At 38.9% G+C, this 16,101-nt stretch overlaps 1 protein-coding gene across 1 annotated transcript in view; it reads left to right on the top strand.

Moving 5' to 3' along the window:
• The first annotated feature begins 356 nt into the window (after positions 1-356).
• BBS9 (Bardet-Biedl syndrome 9) overlaps positions 357-16,101 on the top strand; it is a 210,151-nt gene continuing 194,406 nt past the window's right edge. Inside the window, exons 1-5 of the mRNA XM_033165417.1 lie at positions 357-635; positions 3,248-3,371; positions 4,265-4,415; positions 5,446-5,510; positions 7,213-7,326. Of these exons, the coding sequence (XP_033021308.1) occupies positions 3,260-3,371; positions 4,265-4,415; positions 5,446-5,510; positions 7,213-7,326 (442 nt within the window). The 5' untranslated portion in view covers positions 357-635; positions 3,248-3,259. The remainder of the gene's footprint in view (positions 636-3,247; positions 3,372-4,264; positions 4,416-5,445; positions 5,511-7,212; positions 7,327-16,101) is intronic.

The raw sequence follows: 16,101 nt of genomic DNA, 5'->3' as shown, positions 1-16,101 counted from the left end.
GCTGGGCGCTTCTTCTCCTCCTAATACTGTAGTACAGTCCAACCTGCTGTCGAAGGCGCGAAGGCTCCCAGAGACTACATCCCCCAGCATGCTTTGCGTCCCCTAGAACGCAGCTGCCGTGCCGTTTCTGCTCTCTCCCCTCAGCGCCTTTCTCGGACGGCAGGAGGGGGCGGGGCCGGCGTTGGTTGCTGAGGCGCTATGACAACGGGATGAAAAATGGCGGCGGGCAGAGCTGGCTAGAGAGTACCTGAGGCGTTCTTCCCCCGCGCGCTCCGTATACCAACAGAACAGACCCCCCCCCCAATTCCTTCCTTGTAATAACAGCTTCTGCTTGGGGTATCTCCCTCCTTCCGCTCCCCCCCCACCTCTCTATTTGCGTCTTTGCTTATCTCCCTCATGGGTCCCGTTAGCATCCTCCTGCCCCAAAGGTAGCGCCGCGAGAGGGTGCTTGTGACAAGGACGTCGGCGCCCTGTCTCGGCCCGTATGACAAGCGAGCGGCGCTCTTGCGGCCCGTGAGGGAGTCTCGGGATGAGGCGCTCGCCTTAATGCGCACCCGGCTCACTGCTGTGGATCTGCGGAAGGAGGGCGCAGGTGAGGAGAAGAAAAGGGTTTCCCCAATGTTGGGAAAAGTCAGGTAAGTTCACGCCCTACATCCTTGCAAATGTGTTCGGAGGAGTGTTGTGTTTTCGTTTCTGTTATGTATTTTGTTGTTCTCGAAGCTACTAACATGAGTTTGGCCAAACTGTGAGAGGCAGTGAAGGATAGGCGTGCTCTGGTCCATGGGGTCACGAAGAGTCGGACACGACTGAACAACAACAACAACAATGTATTTTGTGTTTTTATCTTGTATGTTTATGCCGTGAGCCAGCCCTGAGATCTTCAGATGAAGGGCGATATACAAACTCAATGGATAGTAATAATAATCAGTAAATAAAATGAGCAGGGTCTCGTGTCTTGTACTGTGCAAAGTAAAAGATCTGCTGTTGGAGACGTTGCCCTGTGCACTTTTTCTCAGAGATGCCGCCAATCTCACTTCCCAAGGTGGAAGTGTGCATAAAGGCTGCAGCGTTGCAACCCGTTCATTGTGTCCAGGTGAGCTCGCAAGTAACAGCGCATAGGGCTGCCACCTTAAGGTTGTGGTTCTGTGTACACTTTCCTGTGGATCTGTCCCATGGAACTCGGTGCAAATTCTCAGGAGAAATGCCTGGGCTGCAGGGATAAATAAGTTTACTAGCAACAAAACTTATGCACAGGAAAGAAGATATACCTGTGTGTACTATTTCTACAACACCAGGGTCTAGGACTAGGTTATACCTGTATAAGGTGGACATTGCTGTTTCATTCAGAATGTTCAGGACATTAACTGCAAACTGAGCAATTTCCTAAAAGGTCTTTGCATTCTTTTGAGATAAGTGATATGTTAATTGTATTTGCCTAGGGACGTATATTGTGCTTTAGATGTTTATGCAACATTTTTTCTCTCCTTAGGTCTTTCCAATGCGCAATAAGAGTATTGAAGAAGCTGGCACATTGTGTTTTTTAGCATGCATTGCTGTAAATACTTGCATTAATGTGTGTAACCTAGTGTTGCTAAGCCAAGGCAAGGATTACTGAATCTTTAGCCTCTTTTCCTTTACTGTGTTCCAGTTAACTGCAGGCAGGTATTAGTGCAACCTATTTGTGTCTGACTAGATTCAGTTCCTTAGCTTGTGTCATAAGGGCAATTCAAGGCGATTAAAGTAGAGGAATAAATGCCTTCCTGTTTATCGCTTCATTGCTGTTTCATCATTGCCATTGATAAGATTGTGCCCTATAATCTTGCTTTGCCATTTGTTTCTGTATTACAAGTGATACCTGTAACAAATGTTGCACTGTGGCATGTTACAGTTCACTGTTCCAATCCATCAGCCATGCCCTTCTCCATGATGCTCCTCTCCACTCCTACTCACTGTCAGTCAGTTAGCATTCCATGGCTACTGAGCCCACTCAGTCCTCATTGGATTGTCTGTGGGTTTGTCCCCGCCCCATCTTTTCTTGTAAAGATCTTTCGTATTTCTGCAAACGTTGGGGTTTTCCCAGTCTTACAGATTCCTCCCTCTCATGGATGTGTGACTTCATTTATGTACTATTTTGGCTACATATGCAATGGCACTCACAGCCTGAACACTGGAAATAGAGTGAATGGCGATTATTATATAGCACCATCGGTGTACATATGCTAAGCTCCAAATAGCTCTGTGCTTGAGCAGAACACACACCTTTAGATAATATGTTGCTGATTTGCCTTTCCAAATGCAGCCCTTTATATCATGTTGAGTCCTGTTCCAGAGTGGCCATCCACCTTCAGGAACAGCCTTGCAAGGCCACAGTGGGAAAGAGGGGCAGGCTCTATGGATACTGTGATTAAAGAATGACATAGAAATATTAGCAGCTCTTGCCGGGCTTTTTTCTGTTGGTTTGCCCTAGGTGATTTTGAAGGAAATTTCAATTGTACAAGATACTGTAGATTGTTCTACTAGTTCGTTTGAGAAAAAAATATACATTATTATAGCTTATTCTGGGACGCAGATGGCGCTGTGGGTTAAACCACAGAGCCTAGGGCTTGCCGATCAAAAGGTTGGCGGTTCGAATCCCTGTGACGGGGTGAGCTCCTGTTGCTCAGTCCCTGCTCCTGCCAACCTAGCAGTTCGAAAGCATGCCAAAGTGCAAGTAGAAAAATAGGTACTGCTCCGGTGGGAAGGTAAATGGCGTTTCCGTGCGCTGCTCTGGTTCGCCAGAAGCGGCTTAGTCTTGCTGGCCACATGACCTAGAAGCTGTACGCCGGCTCCCTCGGCCAATAAAGCGAGATGAGTGCTGCAACCCTAGAGTCGTCCGTGACTGGACCTAATGGTCAGGGGTCCCTTTACCTTTATAGCTTATTCTACCCAACTGCAGTGGCCACTGTTCCATGGGCAGCACAGTGCCCATTGTTTGCTTTGATCATACAGTCATTAAGCTTCTCATTTAATAAATAAGAATAAAGTGACTAGTTGTTAACATTTGGTGTTGTATGTTGTTAGATTTTGGTATGTATATTTGCTGTATGTGGCCATGATTTATAATTCCTTCACCCTGTGTATGGACACAGGCTTCTAATTCCCACCCAACTGCCTGCATCCATAGTGTATCTCAAATTGCTTTTGAACCCCCTCTGGAGTGTGAAATTAGGTGGATTTTACATCACCTTGTTTCCCCCCCTCTCACTAGGGCTGAAGGAGAATGTCTTTATTTAAAGCCCGTGACTGGTGGTCTACAGTAGTGGGCAACAAAGAAGAATTTGATCAAGGATGCTTATGTGTTGCAAATGTTGACAATAGCAGCAGTGGACAAGGTAAATGGATTAAAATTATCTTTTATCTCTGGGCATTGTACCCCCACTTCAAACACCTGCCTATTTATTAACTCTTTCTATTGCTAGTAACCGTTTCGCTTTTATTAAAGCACGGTTTAATGTCTTCCCTTCAAATTTTCTTTTTCACAGATTTTCTGGGGGCCAAGTTTCAGTCTTATGTGCCTGTGATAACCGCTTGATTGAATCCTTGCACCATATAGTGGTTGTCTGCCCCTTGTATTCTGATGCCTGAAAGACTTTACTACTTCCATTAATTCAAAAATTACCGGGGTATTTGGAAGAGACTTACCTTGCTCTTCTGTTGCAAGATACAGGCCCGGTTGTAACTTTACATATGGCAAAATTTCTGACCTCAGTCCTGACACTTAAGAAACGCAATGGTTTGCTATATACAGTTTGAAATTTTAATTTAACTTTTATCATATTCTACGCAGCTGAGTATTTTTAAAGCTATTTTATTGTTAGTAATTGTAAACCACTCTGTGATGTTCTGTTTCTGTTTTTGGTTGTTATGTATATGGGCTTAAAGCTGAAATAAAATGAGTTGAGTTGAGTCGATTAAAATTATTGTGAAACTCTACACAGAGGCTGTAATCCCAAGCATATTTAGTGGGAAACACTTTCTGTTAAGGTTAAAAAGGTTTAATTTTGAGGAGATGTGCTTAGAATTGAGATTTAATTCTGGAACTCTAAATGCAACTTGATGCTGTCCATGATTACATGGAAGTTCCACAGACTTCAGTAGAGCTTATTCCCAAGGAAGCATTGCATTGCATTGCAACCTTAAAGCTCCATCTTGTGTAGAAATAATGAACCACCACATTTTTAGTTGTGTAAGCTTCATTTAGTATTTGAATATGTTTGTTTTTCAGATAAAATAATTGTGGGCAGTTATACAGGGTTCCTTAGAATCTACAACCCCCATCCTATAAAACCTGGAGATGCTGTGCAAGCTGAAGATTTGCTTTTGGAAGTGCAGTTACCTGAGCCAATACTTCAAGTGGAAGTAGGAAAATTTGTTTCGTAAGTAAACAGTCAGTGTTGCCGCTAATGATCTTATTAATTGGGAAACTTTCAGTGAGTTTATCATTGGAGTCAATTTACTCTCTAAGGATTGACCTGGTTTATTTTATGAAGTGCCTTGGGGTTATATTGGAACAATTATACTAGAATCAAAATATGGATTTTGGCACATTTGGTTTTTTTTTAGTTGTCCTTCTGTGGCATTTTCCCAATCCTCAAGGTCATTATATCTGAACCATATATAATACTTACCTTTTTAATTAATTATGGTATGTATATGCAACTTTTGAGGCAAACTTCACAAAGCAGTTAAATAGCTTTGTTACAAATAGGCTACCAAAGACAGACTACAAAAAACAAACAAACATTTTTTTTAAAAAAAACTAGATCCTCCTCTATGGCGCAAGATGGTTCTCAGGTAACCCAGTGGTGGTAGTTCAAAGATACAGAAGCTACTTCAACTGGAACACCAGGATCTAGTGCAGCTGTTAGAAAAACCGTGACACTTAAAATTTCCAGATGCCCTCATCTGGAGGGCAGTTTAAATATTAAAATAATTGATGACAATAATAAATAAGTGCCCAAGGAAACACAATGTAATTAATATAGACCAGTTTGCAAGCTAGCTGTCTCTTTTTTCAATCTTTTAAAAGAATATTGCATGTTTGCCATGTTTGCCATTGCTGTCTACAACTGGCTTTGAATACTGTAGAGCTGTCCCTTGTGTCCTCTGTCTTCTTGTAGAAAGGCAACTGTTTTGCATGCATATTATAAAAGGATAAGTGAGCATTTTATTTCCAGTACTTGTGAAGACAATATATATTTTAAAAGTTGCTAATAATATGACAGGCATAAGCATACAAATACAAACATGTCAGAAAATACTGAGTGTGAAAACTCTTTCATGTCTGCTATATAGCACTGGTTCTTAACCAAACTTTACTAGAATTGTTGCTAGTTTATTAGCCACAGAGTAATGTACTTTTCTTAACAGTTGACTCATATTTTCTATTATTTTTCTTCTTTGCAGTGGTATAGAACTGTTACATCTGGCTGTATTACACCCTAAAAAATTGTGTGTATATGCTGTCTCAGGTAAAAAGGTTATGGTGACAACTTTTGCTATTTCACTATTCTCCACACAAGTAAAAAAATGCATATTCTGATCTGCTAATACCAAGTCAATTTTGAAATTATAAAAAGGTGTATAGTATGGGATTGGTCCTTGCCCACTTTTAGAATCGTACTTTGTCTCTTTCTTACTGAAAAGTAACTTTTGACAAATAAATGCTACTACTTCTAAATAAATTTCACTTACTTTATCTGTGCCTGAAAGAAGGAAAGCTTTCTGTAGATCATTGTTGCATTTGTTGGCACCTTAGAATGTGTAGCACACTAATATAGTTCACGTGTATAAGAGCCTGCTGGAAATTTAGCTCTGGAATTGTAAGATCAGAAAGTTCAGTTACCAGTTTGTCTGCAATGTGGAAGCTGTAACTAAATAAAATGCGGCGTCCAACATTTAAAAACATCACCATAAAATACAAAGTAATAAAAAATACTAGTTAAAAGCAATAGTTAAAATACATCAAAACACATTTAGAACCAGCAATTCAAATACAGTTTGCTCTGACAGCAGCCCAGTGATCAGCATCCTATACACCATAGTTTTCCAGAGGCATGTCTGAAGCAATGAAGGGTATAAAACCTAGAAAAGGGCCATAAATAGGGTGAACCAAGTTCACCAAGGAATTTGGTTTAAGGCTTGAGAAAGAATATAACTGGAGAACATAATAAGGGAATCCTGGCAATGAGAAATAAAGCTTGAGAATGTATTCGCTTGGTCCCTTTTTTTTTAAACAGAACAGTAACTTTGACAATGAATAGCATGCAAGTCTTTGAAAATGAACAATCATCCCACTAGTAAATGACAGTATTTTAGCAGTTCTGTAGGCTCCCAGGTTTACTTTCCTTATTTGGCAGAGGCCAGTGCCATAAGTAGCAAATATATCTCTTAACCACGAGAACTGCAGCACCAACAAGAAAGCTTAGTCTTGTGGAAGGCCGCAATATATAAAAATTTTATTAAAATATAAATTCACGCCAGACGGATGAGTTCCAAAATAATGAATATACTACTAAGTAGGAATTGACATTAATATTGTACAGTGATAATATATGTTGAGGTTATACTTTCACCATGGGTATGCCAAATGGCTGGTAAACAGATGTGCTCTCCTGTCTTGACAGAGTGTAAAGGACATGTGGCAATGAGGGTAGAAGAACAAAAAGAGATTCCTTAATGTTCAAATGTTGGCATTACAATTAACATCTCACTTTGCTTAGGTCATTTGATATGTATATACTCTTTGAAATGCCACCCTATTAAATATTAGACAGGTGCTGTCTTGGCTGTCTTTTGGCTTCTTCCTTGTTCCAGAAGCCTTTTAAGTAAAGACCTTTCCCAGTCTGCATCTGTATTGAATTTGTTTTTATATATTTTAATGGTTATATTGTTTGTGTTTGCTGCCCTGGGCTCCTTTGGGAGCAAGGGCAGGATATGCATTTGATAATAAATCAAATAATAAGTATAGCATTCTGGCATGCTCCAAGTATGACATTTATTATTTTTACGGTGTAAGCTATAACTCAATGGAATCTTGATCCTAATGTAATTATCATTATTAAAACAATAGTCTACAATTGCAATATAATCACAGCACAATATCTTGGGCAACATACTTAACACAGGAATTGGAAAATCCTCCATATATGATACCTTCTTTATATTGAATAGGAAGCCTGGGAAACATTGACCATGGGAACCAATATCAGCTAAAGCGTATGTATGAACACAATCTTCAGAGAACAGCCTGCAACATGACTTACGGGCCATTTGGAGGCATAAAAGGTAAATTCTATATTATTATTGGTCTACTTTATGTTATCTATAGGACTCATATGTAATTTTGACAAAATGCAGATTCTTCCTGATTTTGACTGTTTTAGGAGGCAGAATCAAGGACATCTTATGACAAAGTGATTAATGCTGCAATCCTAACCCCACGTATCTGGGAGTAAGACCCATTGAATTCAGCAGAACTTCTTTCTGAATAGGCTTAGTTAGAATTGCACTGTAAATTATGAGACTAGTGCCTCCTTACTATGTACAAAGGATGATGCTGTTTGCCTATCTTGTGGTCATATTTCCTTAGAGGTAGAAAAATGTTTTTTGAAAAATATAAGAGCAGCCACATTTGCTAGAATATGTGTGTGTGAATCAGTTGTTCTGATACATTTTTAACATGTGAGGATGAGTGCATTAGCTCTGCACCCCTGCCATCATTCTGTCTGTCCTCCACAAGTTGTGAGGTGAGCTTCTAAAGTAGAGAGTCTCCTGTACTTGTTTTTTGGCCATAATATGATCCTTTCATGTTAATATTAATTGTACAGCAAGAAGCCTGCTTCTGACTACATAAGAATATGAATTATAGTTTTACCTGATGTGCATTAACAAATTTAACCACTAGAGGTCTCTGATGTGTTTCAGCCAGAATTGAAAGGAAATAAAAAATGTTTAAAAATGTATTATAGCCCCTTATTTCAGTCACAGGCAATGAATGTACAGGAAAGTACGCATCTCCTTGTGAACAGTGCCAGAATAATAAGGACTGGTTCAGGAGTGCATAGTTGGCATGTTAACCATGGGCCTGTCTGAATTAGTGTCAGGACCAACACATGTGGCAGGACGCACTTTGAATCTAGTTTTCTGTACAGAGTTTGGGAATGGATGATCTGTGGATGAGCTACAAATGTCTCAGTTGGCCTAATCAGTTTTGACTCTACAGCTGTGCATAATATGGTCCATCTCAGGAGGCATATGGATTAAGATCAGGCACCCCCAAACTTGGCCCTCCAGCTGTTTTGGGACTACAACTCCCATGATCCTTAGCTAACAGGACCAGTGATCAGGGATGATGGGAATTGTAGTCCCAAAACAGCTGGAGGGCCGAGTTTGGGGATGCCTAATTAAGATGATTTTCTGACATCTTTTGATGATTCCCTGCTGACTTGGTCAGCAGCCCTGCTCCATTAGGTCCTGCTGAAGTCCTGGTCTCCACCTGGAATGAGGAAATGGCCTAATCTATCAATATGATCACTTTATGTGTTTGTTTATACAATTTTGAATACTGCTTCATGTAATAATCTCTTAAGCAGTTTACATAAAAATACAGCAGCATTCAATAAAATGTCTTAAATGGGATAAAAAGAAAACTTAACTTCATATCACAAACAAATCTGAGCAGCATACTATATATATAAACTAACAATCATAGTAAACATGTATTTTTAAGGACTGTTTAAAGGTAATTTCTGCCTCTATCTCATGAATTACGCAAGGCACAGCATTCCAGAGTCTGGATGCTGTAACCAAGAATGTTTTCATCAAGCAACAATCCACTGGTTGGCAAACCAGCGGGTCTCCTCACATCTTAAACATTTCCTTGGTCTGTGCTGGGGCAGGCAATCTACCAGATATCTTGGTCTCAGGTTGTCCACGGCTATAAATTTTAACGACGATACAGTGAACTTGGCTTGGCAGTTAGAACCCCTTGCAGATCTTTAAACACTTGACACAACTTGCGTAATGCCGGGTAGCCTTGCTGCGTGATTTTGCCTTAGTTGTAGCTTCCATACCTGGTAAAAGGGCTCCACACATGCAGCGCATTACAGTGGTCTAATCATGAGGTTAGCAATGTATGGACCACTGTGGCAAAGCTATCCTTGTTCAAGAATGGTTGTAGCTGTTGCACAAACTAAAGTTGATATTAAGTACTCAGGAGAGGCCATTTCATCCCTGGACCATTTCCTGGACACGGTAGTGAAATTGATAAGGAGAAACAAGCTGAGGTTGAATCCTAGCAAGACAGAGGCATTGTGGGTGAGTGGTTTCCATGTCTAAGAAATTGGACAGTTGCCGAACTTGGATGGGGTTGCACGCCATCTGAAGGAGCAGCTTCAGAATTTGGGGGTGCTTCTGGATCCAGCTCTGTCACTGGAAGCTCAGGTAGCATAATAAATAATACACAATAAAACAAAACAAAAAGAAAAAGAAAGAAAGCCAATAACCCCCTCCTCCAAACATGTCATGGGGAAACTCAGCCAGATGGGCGGGGTATAAATAATAATAATAATAATAATAATAATAATAATAATATAATTATTATTATTATTATTATTATTATTATTATTATTATTATTAAAGTTGCCTCTCTTTTTGTTACGGCATCCTGTAACCATTTGCTTTCTTATCTTGCAACTGAGGCTTAATGCCAAAATCAATAATTTTGGAGAACAGAAAAACCATCTCTGCGCTGTTGTACATTCTCAGTATAACATCTGGTATAAATAACTAGGTTGTAAGTACCATACAAAGATTAGTTAAGCCAATTCCTTGTGCTCTGCCAGCATATTCATACAGGATCTGTACTCTAGATATGCAGACTTCATTTCTTATGGCTAGGTATTCCTTTAGTCAAAATTAGCGATTAATTTGCTTTTATAATATACGTTACACTCGATACGGGTTTCATTGCACCAGCTATAGGATTTAATGTGATGAAAATAATTTGTCAAGCAACACCACAGTGGAGATCTTTAGTGATCCCATATTTATGAATGATTCATACTGGTGATTTGTCATCATGAGTGGACTTGAAACTTGCTAAATTTGTGTTAGGCAGCAGCTCTATCACATGTTGATTTTTAAAAATGAAATTATGATCCATGGCAAGATAATAGTAAAATGTTACGGTGAATAAGCCAATTGTGAGAATCAATCAAGTATCTTTAGCCCCTCCATGCTAAAGGTCCGCATCAGATGATGTGTATAAAATAGCAGGCAAAGCATGGTATACGAGGTACAGCTGGATGTGTCAGGGCTCTGTTCTCCCCTTAATCTGCCCATTGCCATGGCACAGTGTAACAAGGGGACAAGTTGGGGTTTTGTTATTTCAGAAAGTGAATATTGAATGGGATGTAGCATTTTTATGGTTCCTCTGAAAAATCTTAACACAAGTAGCATTGTAAGGATCACAAGGACTGTTACGCTATTAAAAATATATATAATCGCTCCCAGAATTACACATCTGTTTATGTTAATCCACGGATCCAGCAAAACAAAAGAGAAATAATAAAAACAATTGTATTTTTAAAACAGTAGAAAAAAAGTTACAAGGGGAAGAAAGGCTATAGAAAAGCCAGCTTTTCTCAGCCAAATGTCTGAATCCATTTTACTTTTATTTAGTTCAGCCTGGAGGCAAAGCATGTTTCAGACTTACAACAAAGAAGGTGCTATGAGGAAGAATTCTTCTTAATAACAAAGTACTACATATGTAAAAAGCATGCAGCTTTGTAACAGGAAACTTATAAGAGTGGTAGACTGGGGGTTTACTTTTCCACAATTTTGCAAGGGTGGTTTTTATTAGGTGCTAGTCCAGAAAAAAAGATTATCATCTAAGCTTTGTGTTGCAAGTTTAAGTGTATCTTTTACTTCTATTTAAATTAGACAGATATATAAATTTGGACTATGATTTATCAGCTACTTCTTTGTAGAATGGCACTTAACCATTAATGTAAACAGCTTTAAACATTGTCTGCTGAGAAATAACAATGGCCCATTGTTTCTTGGATTTGTGCATTCCCTCCATTTCATCTCATCCTGCCAGAGGTGAGTAGAAGCTTCCACTGCTGGTTTGTAACAAACTGCAGTTTCTCATTTAGACCATATACTGAAAATTTGGTTGTTTCAAACTGTGAATGGAAGCTTCCAATTTCATCCCCTTCAGTGCAGCAGGTTGCGAGTATTGCTTTCAGTGATTGTTAGCAGGGCATGGTCACCATTTTGTTCCAAGAAACAAATTCAGAGGAAAATTACTGTTTTAAAACTCAGTTTTGTTCTGGAGTACTGTCTTTTTTTGTATTTAGTGGAATCTTTGAAAAGCTTTAAGGAGGTTTTTTTTCTTTTGAGTACAATACTAGCTGCTGTGTTGTGAGTATACTTTTGACACAACATGTTTCATGAATTTTGCCCCAACAATGTCATACAGTGGTATCTCGGGTTGCGTACGTAATTGGTTCCGGGTTACAGTTCGTAACCTGAAAGTACGCAACCTGAACAAGCGCGCGAGACCCAGAAGTAGCGGTTTGCGCATGCGTGTACTGCGCAGAAAGCTTATGCGCATCCACGTGTTGTGCGTGCTATGGGTTGCACTTCCGGGTTACCGGAGTTCGTACCCGAAAGTACGTACCCAGAGCGTACGTAACCCAAGGTCTGACTGTATTGGATATTTTCTAGCATCACACTGCCTTTAGAACTCTGATAGTTCTGAAAGAACTCCTCTATGCTATGGAGTCTTATGGATCCTCTGTGCAATGTTTCTATGGCAGGAGAGGGAGTAATATGTTTGTTTGATCAGGATCTGGGTTCTAGAGGAGCCTGAACTACTTACTTGTCCCATTGTTATCAGACATAAAGTACAGCAAAACAATGAATTGAACTTTTGAACCACACAAATGTACTTTTGGAAATCTGCATTATGTTTTTGGTTGCACATATTAAAAAGTTTTGTTCTGACTATGTTGTTCACTGACCTTGCATCTATCATCAAGGCAGTTGTGGGCCAAGAATGGAGTTGGACCTTCATCTCTAGACTCATTCCTGCCCTGTGTGTGCCAAGATGAAGGAACTGTCATGGGGAGTGAGGCGGGGCCAGAGGTTAGCAAAGAGATGCTGGGCATATGTGGGCTGAGTGGGAATGGGCTGAAGTGAAGGGTGCAGGAGAAGGGCAATGAGAACCGTTCCCCACCCAAGAGGAGCCAAGAGGGTAGCGCAGAGGGTGCTGCAACAGTGACAAACAACGGAAGGTGAGAGGCGGAGGAAGTTGAATTTTGGCACGGTGCAGGGCGCCGCTGAAATTTGAAAGCCCCAAGTCCGTCACTGTTTAGATAAATGAACACAAGTTACATTCATGTGGTTTTGATTTGGAAGACCAAAACAATCATACCAATGAGACAGTAGTTGAGAACTATGATCACTATTTCCATGGGGTAGCAAAATCTTTCTTTTTGGCATTTTGTTGCGGAAAAATCGCTAGAAGAAATCACTAGTATCACTCAGGTAACCCATGTTCTTTAACTTCAGCAGTAACTTAAGAGGAAATGGAAATGTCTCCCCCACTCTTTTTTTTTAAGAAAAGAGCAAAGCATTAGGGTGTATGCCAGAACACTAGAGGGCCCCTTTCAGGTGTTATTGATAGAGATTAGAGGTCTTAAATTGAAAAGGATTTTGAGTTTGATTGTAGATTTACTGTTCAACCTGAATTATGTTGAATTTAGCCAAAACTGATTGGGGGGGGGGAATACCTTGGAGTGTTGAAGGTTACAGAAACCAATAATTTTCTCAGTGGACGGAAATTACCGGTATTCCTTGGTTAAGCACACCAACCCTTCCAAACTCCCAAGTTTGTGTCCGTCCTTAAATTGTTCTCTCTGTACACTCTTTGAAGGCTGCAAGGTTCATATTGTAATGACATCTTGCTACATCCATTAGATGGGGAACGAACAGACGAATAAATGAGCAGAAGTAAGAATGCTGATGTACACAACCATCCTGAATCTTTGTATTGTATACTTATAGACTGCAAAGTGGTTTAGCAAATTATATACTAAAAAGCAGTTCTATATTTCTTATGCAGAGCATGCTTCCTAAAATGTCAACATATTTAAATTTATATGTGTAATGCTCTGTAGCACTATTTGTGTACCTTGGGTTTTCGGGTATTTCCCCTTACTTTTGTTCATAATAGTGGCCAAGAGGCTTATACTGATGAATTGGAGGAATAGGGATACGATTCCCCTTAATCAGTGGCTTGATAACATGACAATATTTGCAACATATGAACGGACACCTTATAGACACAGACTTTCTTTGGATAAATATAATGATATTTGGAATGACATAACACAGTATTAGGTTATTGATAAGTGTATGTGTATTAGGATAAGATTATACACATCACAACTAAACGACTAAACAACAACAAATACTTATGTATGGAAACGTAACGGAGCATTTTTTCTCATTTTCATTCTTATTTTTCTTTCTTTTTTGTCACTATCTTTTTATCAATGAAATACTTCTGATAAACTAATAATAATAATAATAGTACAGTGGTACGTCGGTTTATGAACTTAATCTGTTCCGGAAGTCCGTTCTTAAACCGAAACAGTTCTTAAACCGAGGTGCACTTTCCCTATTGAGGCCTCCCGCTGCTGGTGCCCTTCCACCATTCGGATTCCGTTCTTAGACCAAGGTAAAGTTCTCAAACTGGGACGGTTTTGTGGAGTTTGTAAACCGAATCGTTCTTAAACAGGACTGTTCTTAAACCGAGGTACCACTGTAATAATATTGTTCATAGTGAGTGTTCATTGCAGCTTGAAAATTACTACAGGTAATTTAGATTTGTTGTTAGTCTCCTATGTACTGTATACATTTGCATGGACTAATTTCTGAATATTCATATGTTGTTGGAATTTTCATATGTTTAGGGTATCTGGAACTTTTTTAAAAAAAATAATATTTATTGTATTTTTCAAAAACAACAACTAATTAAACAAAAAACAACAACAACAAACTAAAAAAGAAAAACACAACAAACAACAAAAAAAAACCAAAAAAAATAAAAAAAAAAAAACAAAAAAAAAGGGTATCTGGAACTTTAAGCAATCCACCAAATGTTGACTTGAACCATTATTATTGATTGGTTTAGCATATTTACCCAGCTGAATTCCTTACATATCAGAATGTTGGAGGAACTATCATGACTCAAGCCCTTTATTATTTAATCTTTTGGATTAGATAAGTACTTGCTATTTAACAAGTTTTTTTATTCTTCCAAATTTCAACAACTGGCTGGGCATTTATGGGAGTGTATGTATTTATATGGCGATAAATATAAACAAACTCTTTCTATTGTTATAAAAAATAAAATCTAAATTGAACAGAAGCCACATATCCTGTCCTATAATTTAAAAAACATGTGTCCTGTTGTAGGAACCTAAGGAAAGTCATAACTCTAAAACAATTCATCTGTTCAAAAATGCTTTAAGAATTCTACATGTTAAACCTATAATTCTGTTTAAAATTATTGAATTTAGTAATAGGAAGCATTTGTTCATTGGCGTAAACTATAAAGAGTTTACATTTCCTAGAAAGATGGATGAGTTTTACTATTAAAGCAACAGGAAGGTCTTAAAATTACCACCACTTGGAAATCTGAAACTAACTTGAAAATATCATGAATTAATGTGTTGTGATGGGAACAAATAATCAAATTTAAGCTGTCAGGGAAACTTCTAGGCAGAGGCTTAAAGGAGCAGAATCTAATGATATGATATATTTGGTCTTTATCACTTACAGTTGTAGAGAAAATGCAAAAGAAAAAATTGTATTTGAGGTTGTTTTTTTAAAATGCCGATGTTGTCATATGACTGTTTTTGGACTATACTTCTGTGACTTCTACATTTCAGATTATTTTTGGTAAAATAGAAATGATATATACATTTTCTAATATGAAAAGATTATTTTTCATTGGTTAGCTACCTTCCTTTAGATGTCATGATTAATGTGCTGTTTCATTCTATTTCATGTTTAATAAGGGAAACAGGATTCTTTTTAAAAGTGATGGAAATACTTTTTAATATGCTGATTTACGATTTTGTTAACTCAGACTGCTAGCTCTTTTTATTAAAGCTCTTGGTATAATGGAAATGTGTTTCCGATCAACAGTCAGTAAAAGAATAAAATAACTTTTACACTTTGAGATAATGCACCTTATGTTTAATAAGAGGGGTTTTTTTCTTTCAGAGAGACGCAGTTTATTTGAATTTGGAAGGTTTGATGTGTTTGTTGAAATTGCTTGATACTATATCTCCTTTGTTAGAACATTAGTAATATGTTAGTAATATATTAGTACAATGTTGCAACTACAATAAGAGCTTTCCATAAAACAGAGATATTTTAGTTTGTATGTTAGGGACTCAAGACTGAATAAGTGAACCAAATCAAACTGAGAAATTTCTAAGTGAACTATAACTTTTTATATTAGGTATTTTATTTTAAGTTGTTTAGGGTGCAATTCTACGCTTTCCCCCAAATGTTGATGGTGCGGCTTAGGGCAGGCATAGGCAAACTCAGCCCTCCAGATGATTTGGGACTACAACTCCCATCATCCCTGACCACTGGTCCTGTTAGCTAGGGATGATGGGAGTTGTAGTCCCAAAACATCTTGAGGGCCAAGTTTGCCTATGCCTGGCTTAGGGTGCACCACATTTGTGTCTCTGCTGGGAAGGGAGGGGTTCTCTGTAATGGAGGCCTGAGCTCTGGAGTAGCTGCAGCTGGTGGTGCTTCTGCCAGTGGTAGCCAGTGGAAAACCTGAAATGGGGCATTTGTGGGTGACCTTGGCCCTTCGGTCACTCTTCAGCGTCATCCTGATGCAGAAAAAAGCAAACAACATTCCCCCCCCCCCCCGGCCTATCAAGCAGGAACAAGCAGGGCTTCACTACGGTGCATGACCCTGGCCTGTTAGGTCTGGTTTGTTCCCTAAGAGAACAGAAAATGCATTGT

The sequence above is a fragment of the Lacerta agilis genome, chromosome 12, assembly GCF_009819535.1.
Source record: "Lacerta agilis isolate rLacAgi1 chromosome 12, rLacAgi1.pri, whole genome shotgun sequence".
Classification (NCBI taxonomy): Eukaryota; Metazoa; Chordata; class Lepidosauria; order Squamata; family Lacertidae; genus Lacerta; species Lacerta agilis.
The sequence above is the reverse complement of the archived record's forward strand: the minus strand, read 5'-3'. Positions and strand labels throughout refer to the sequence as shown.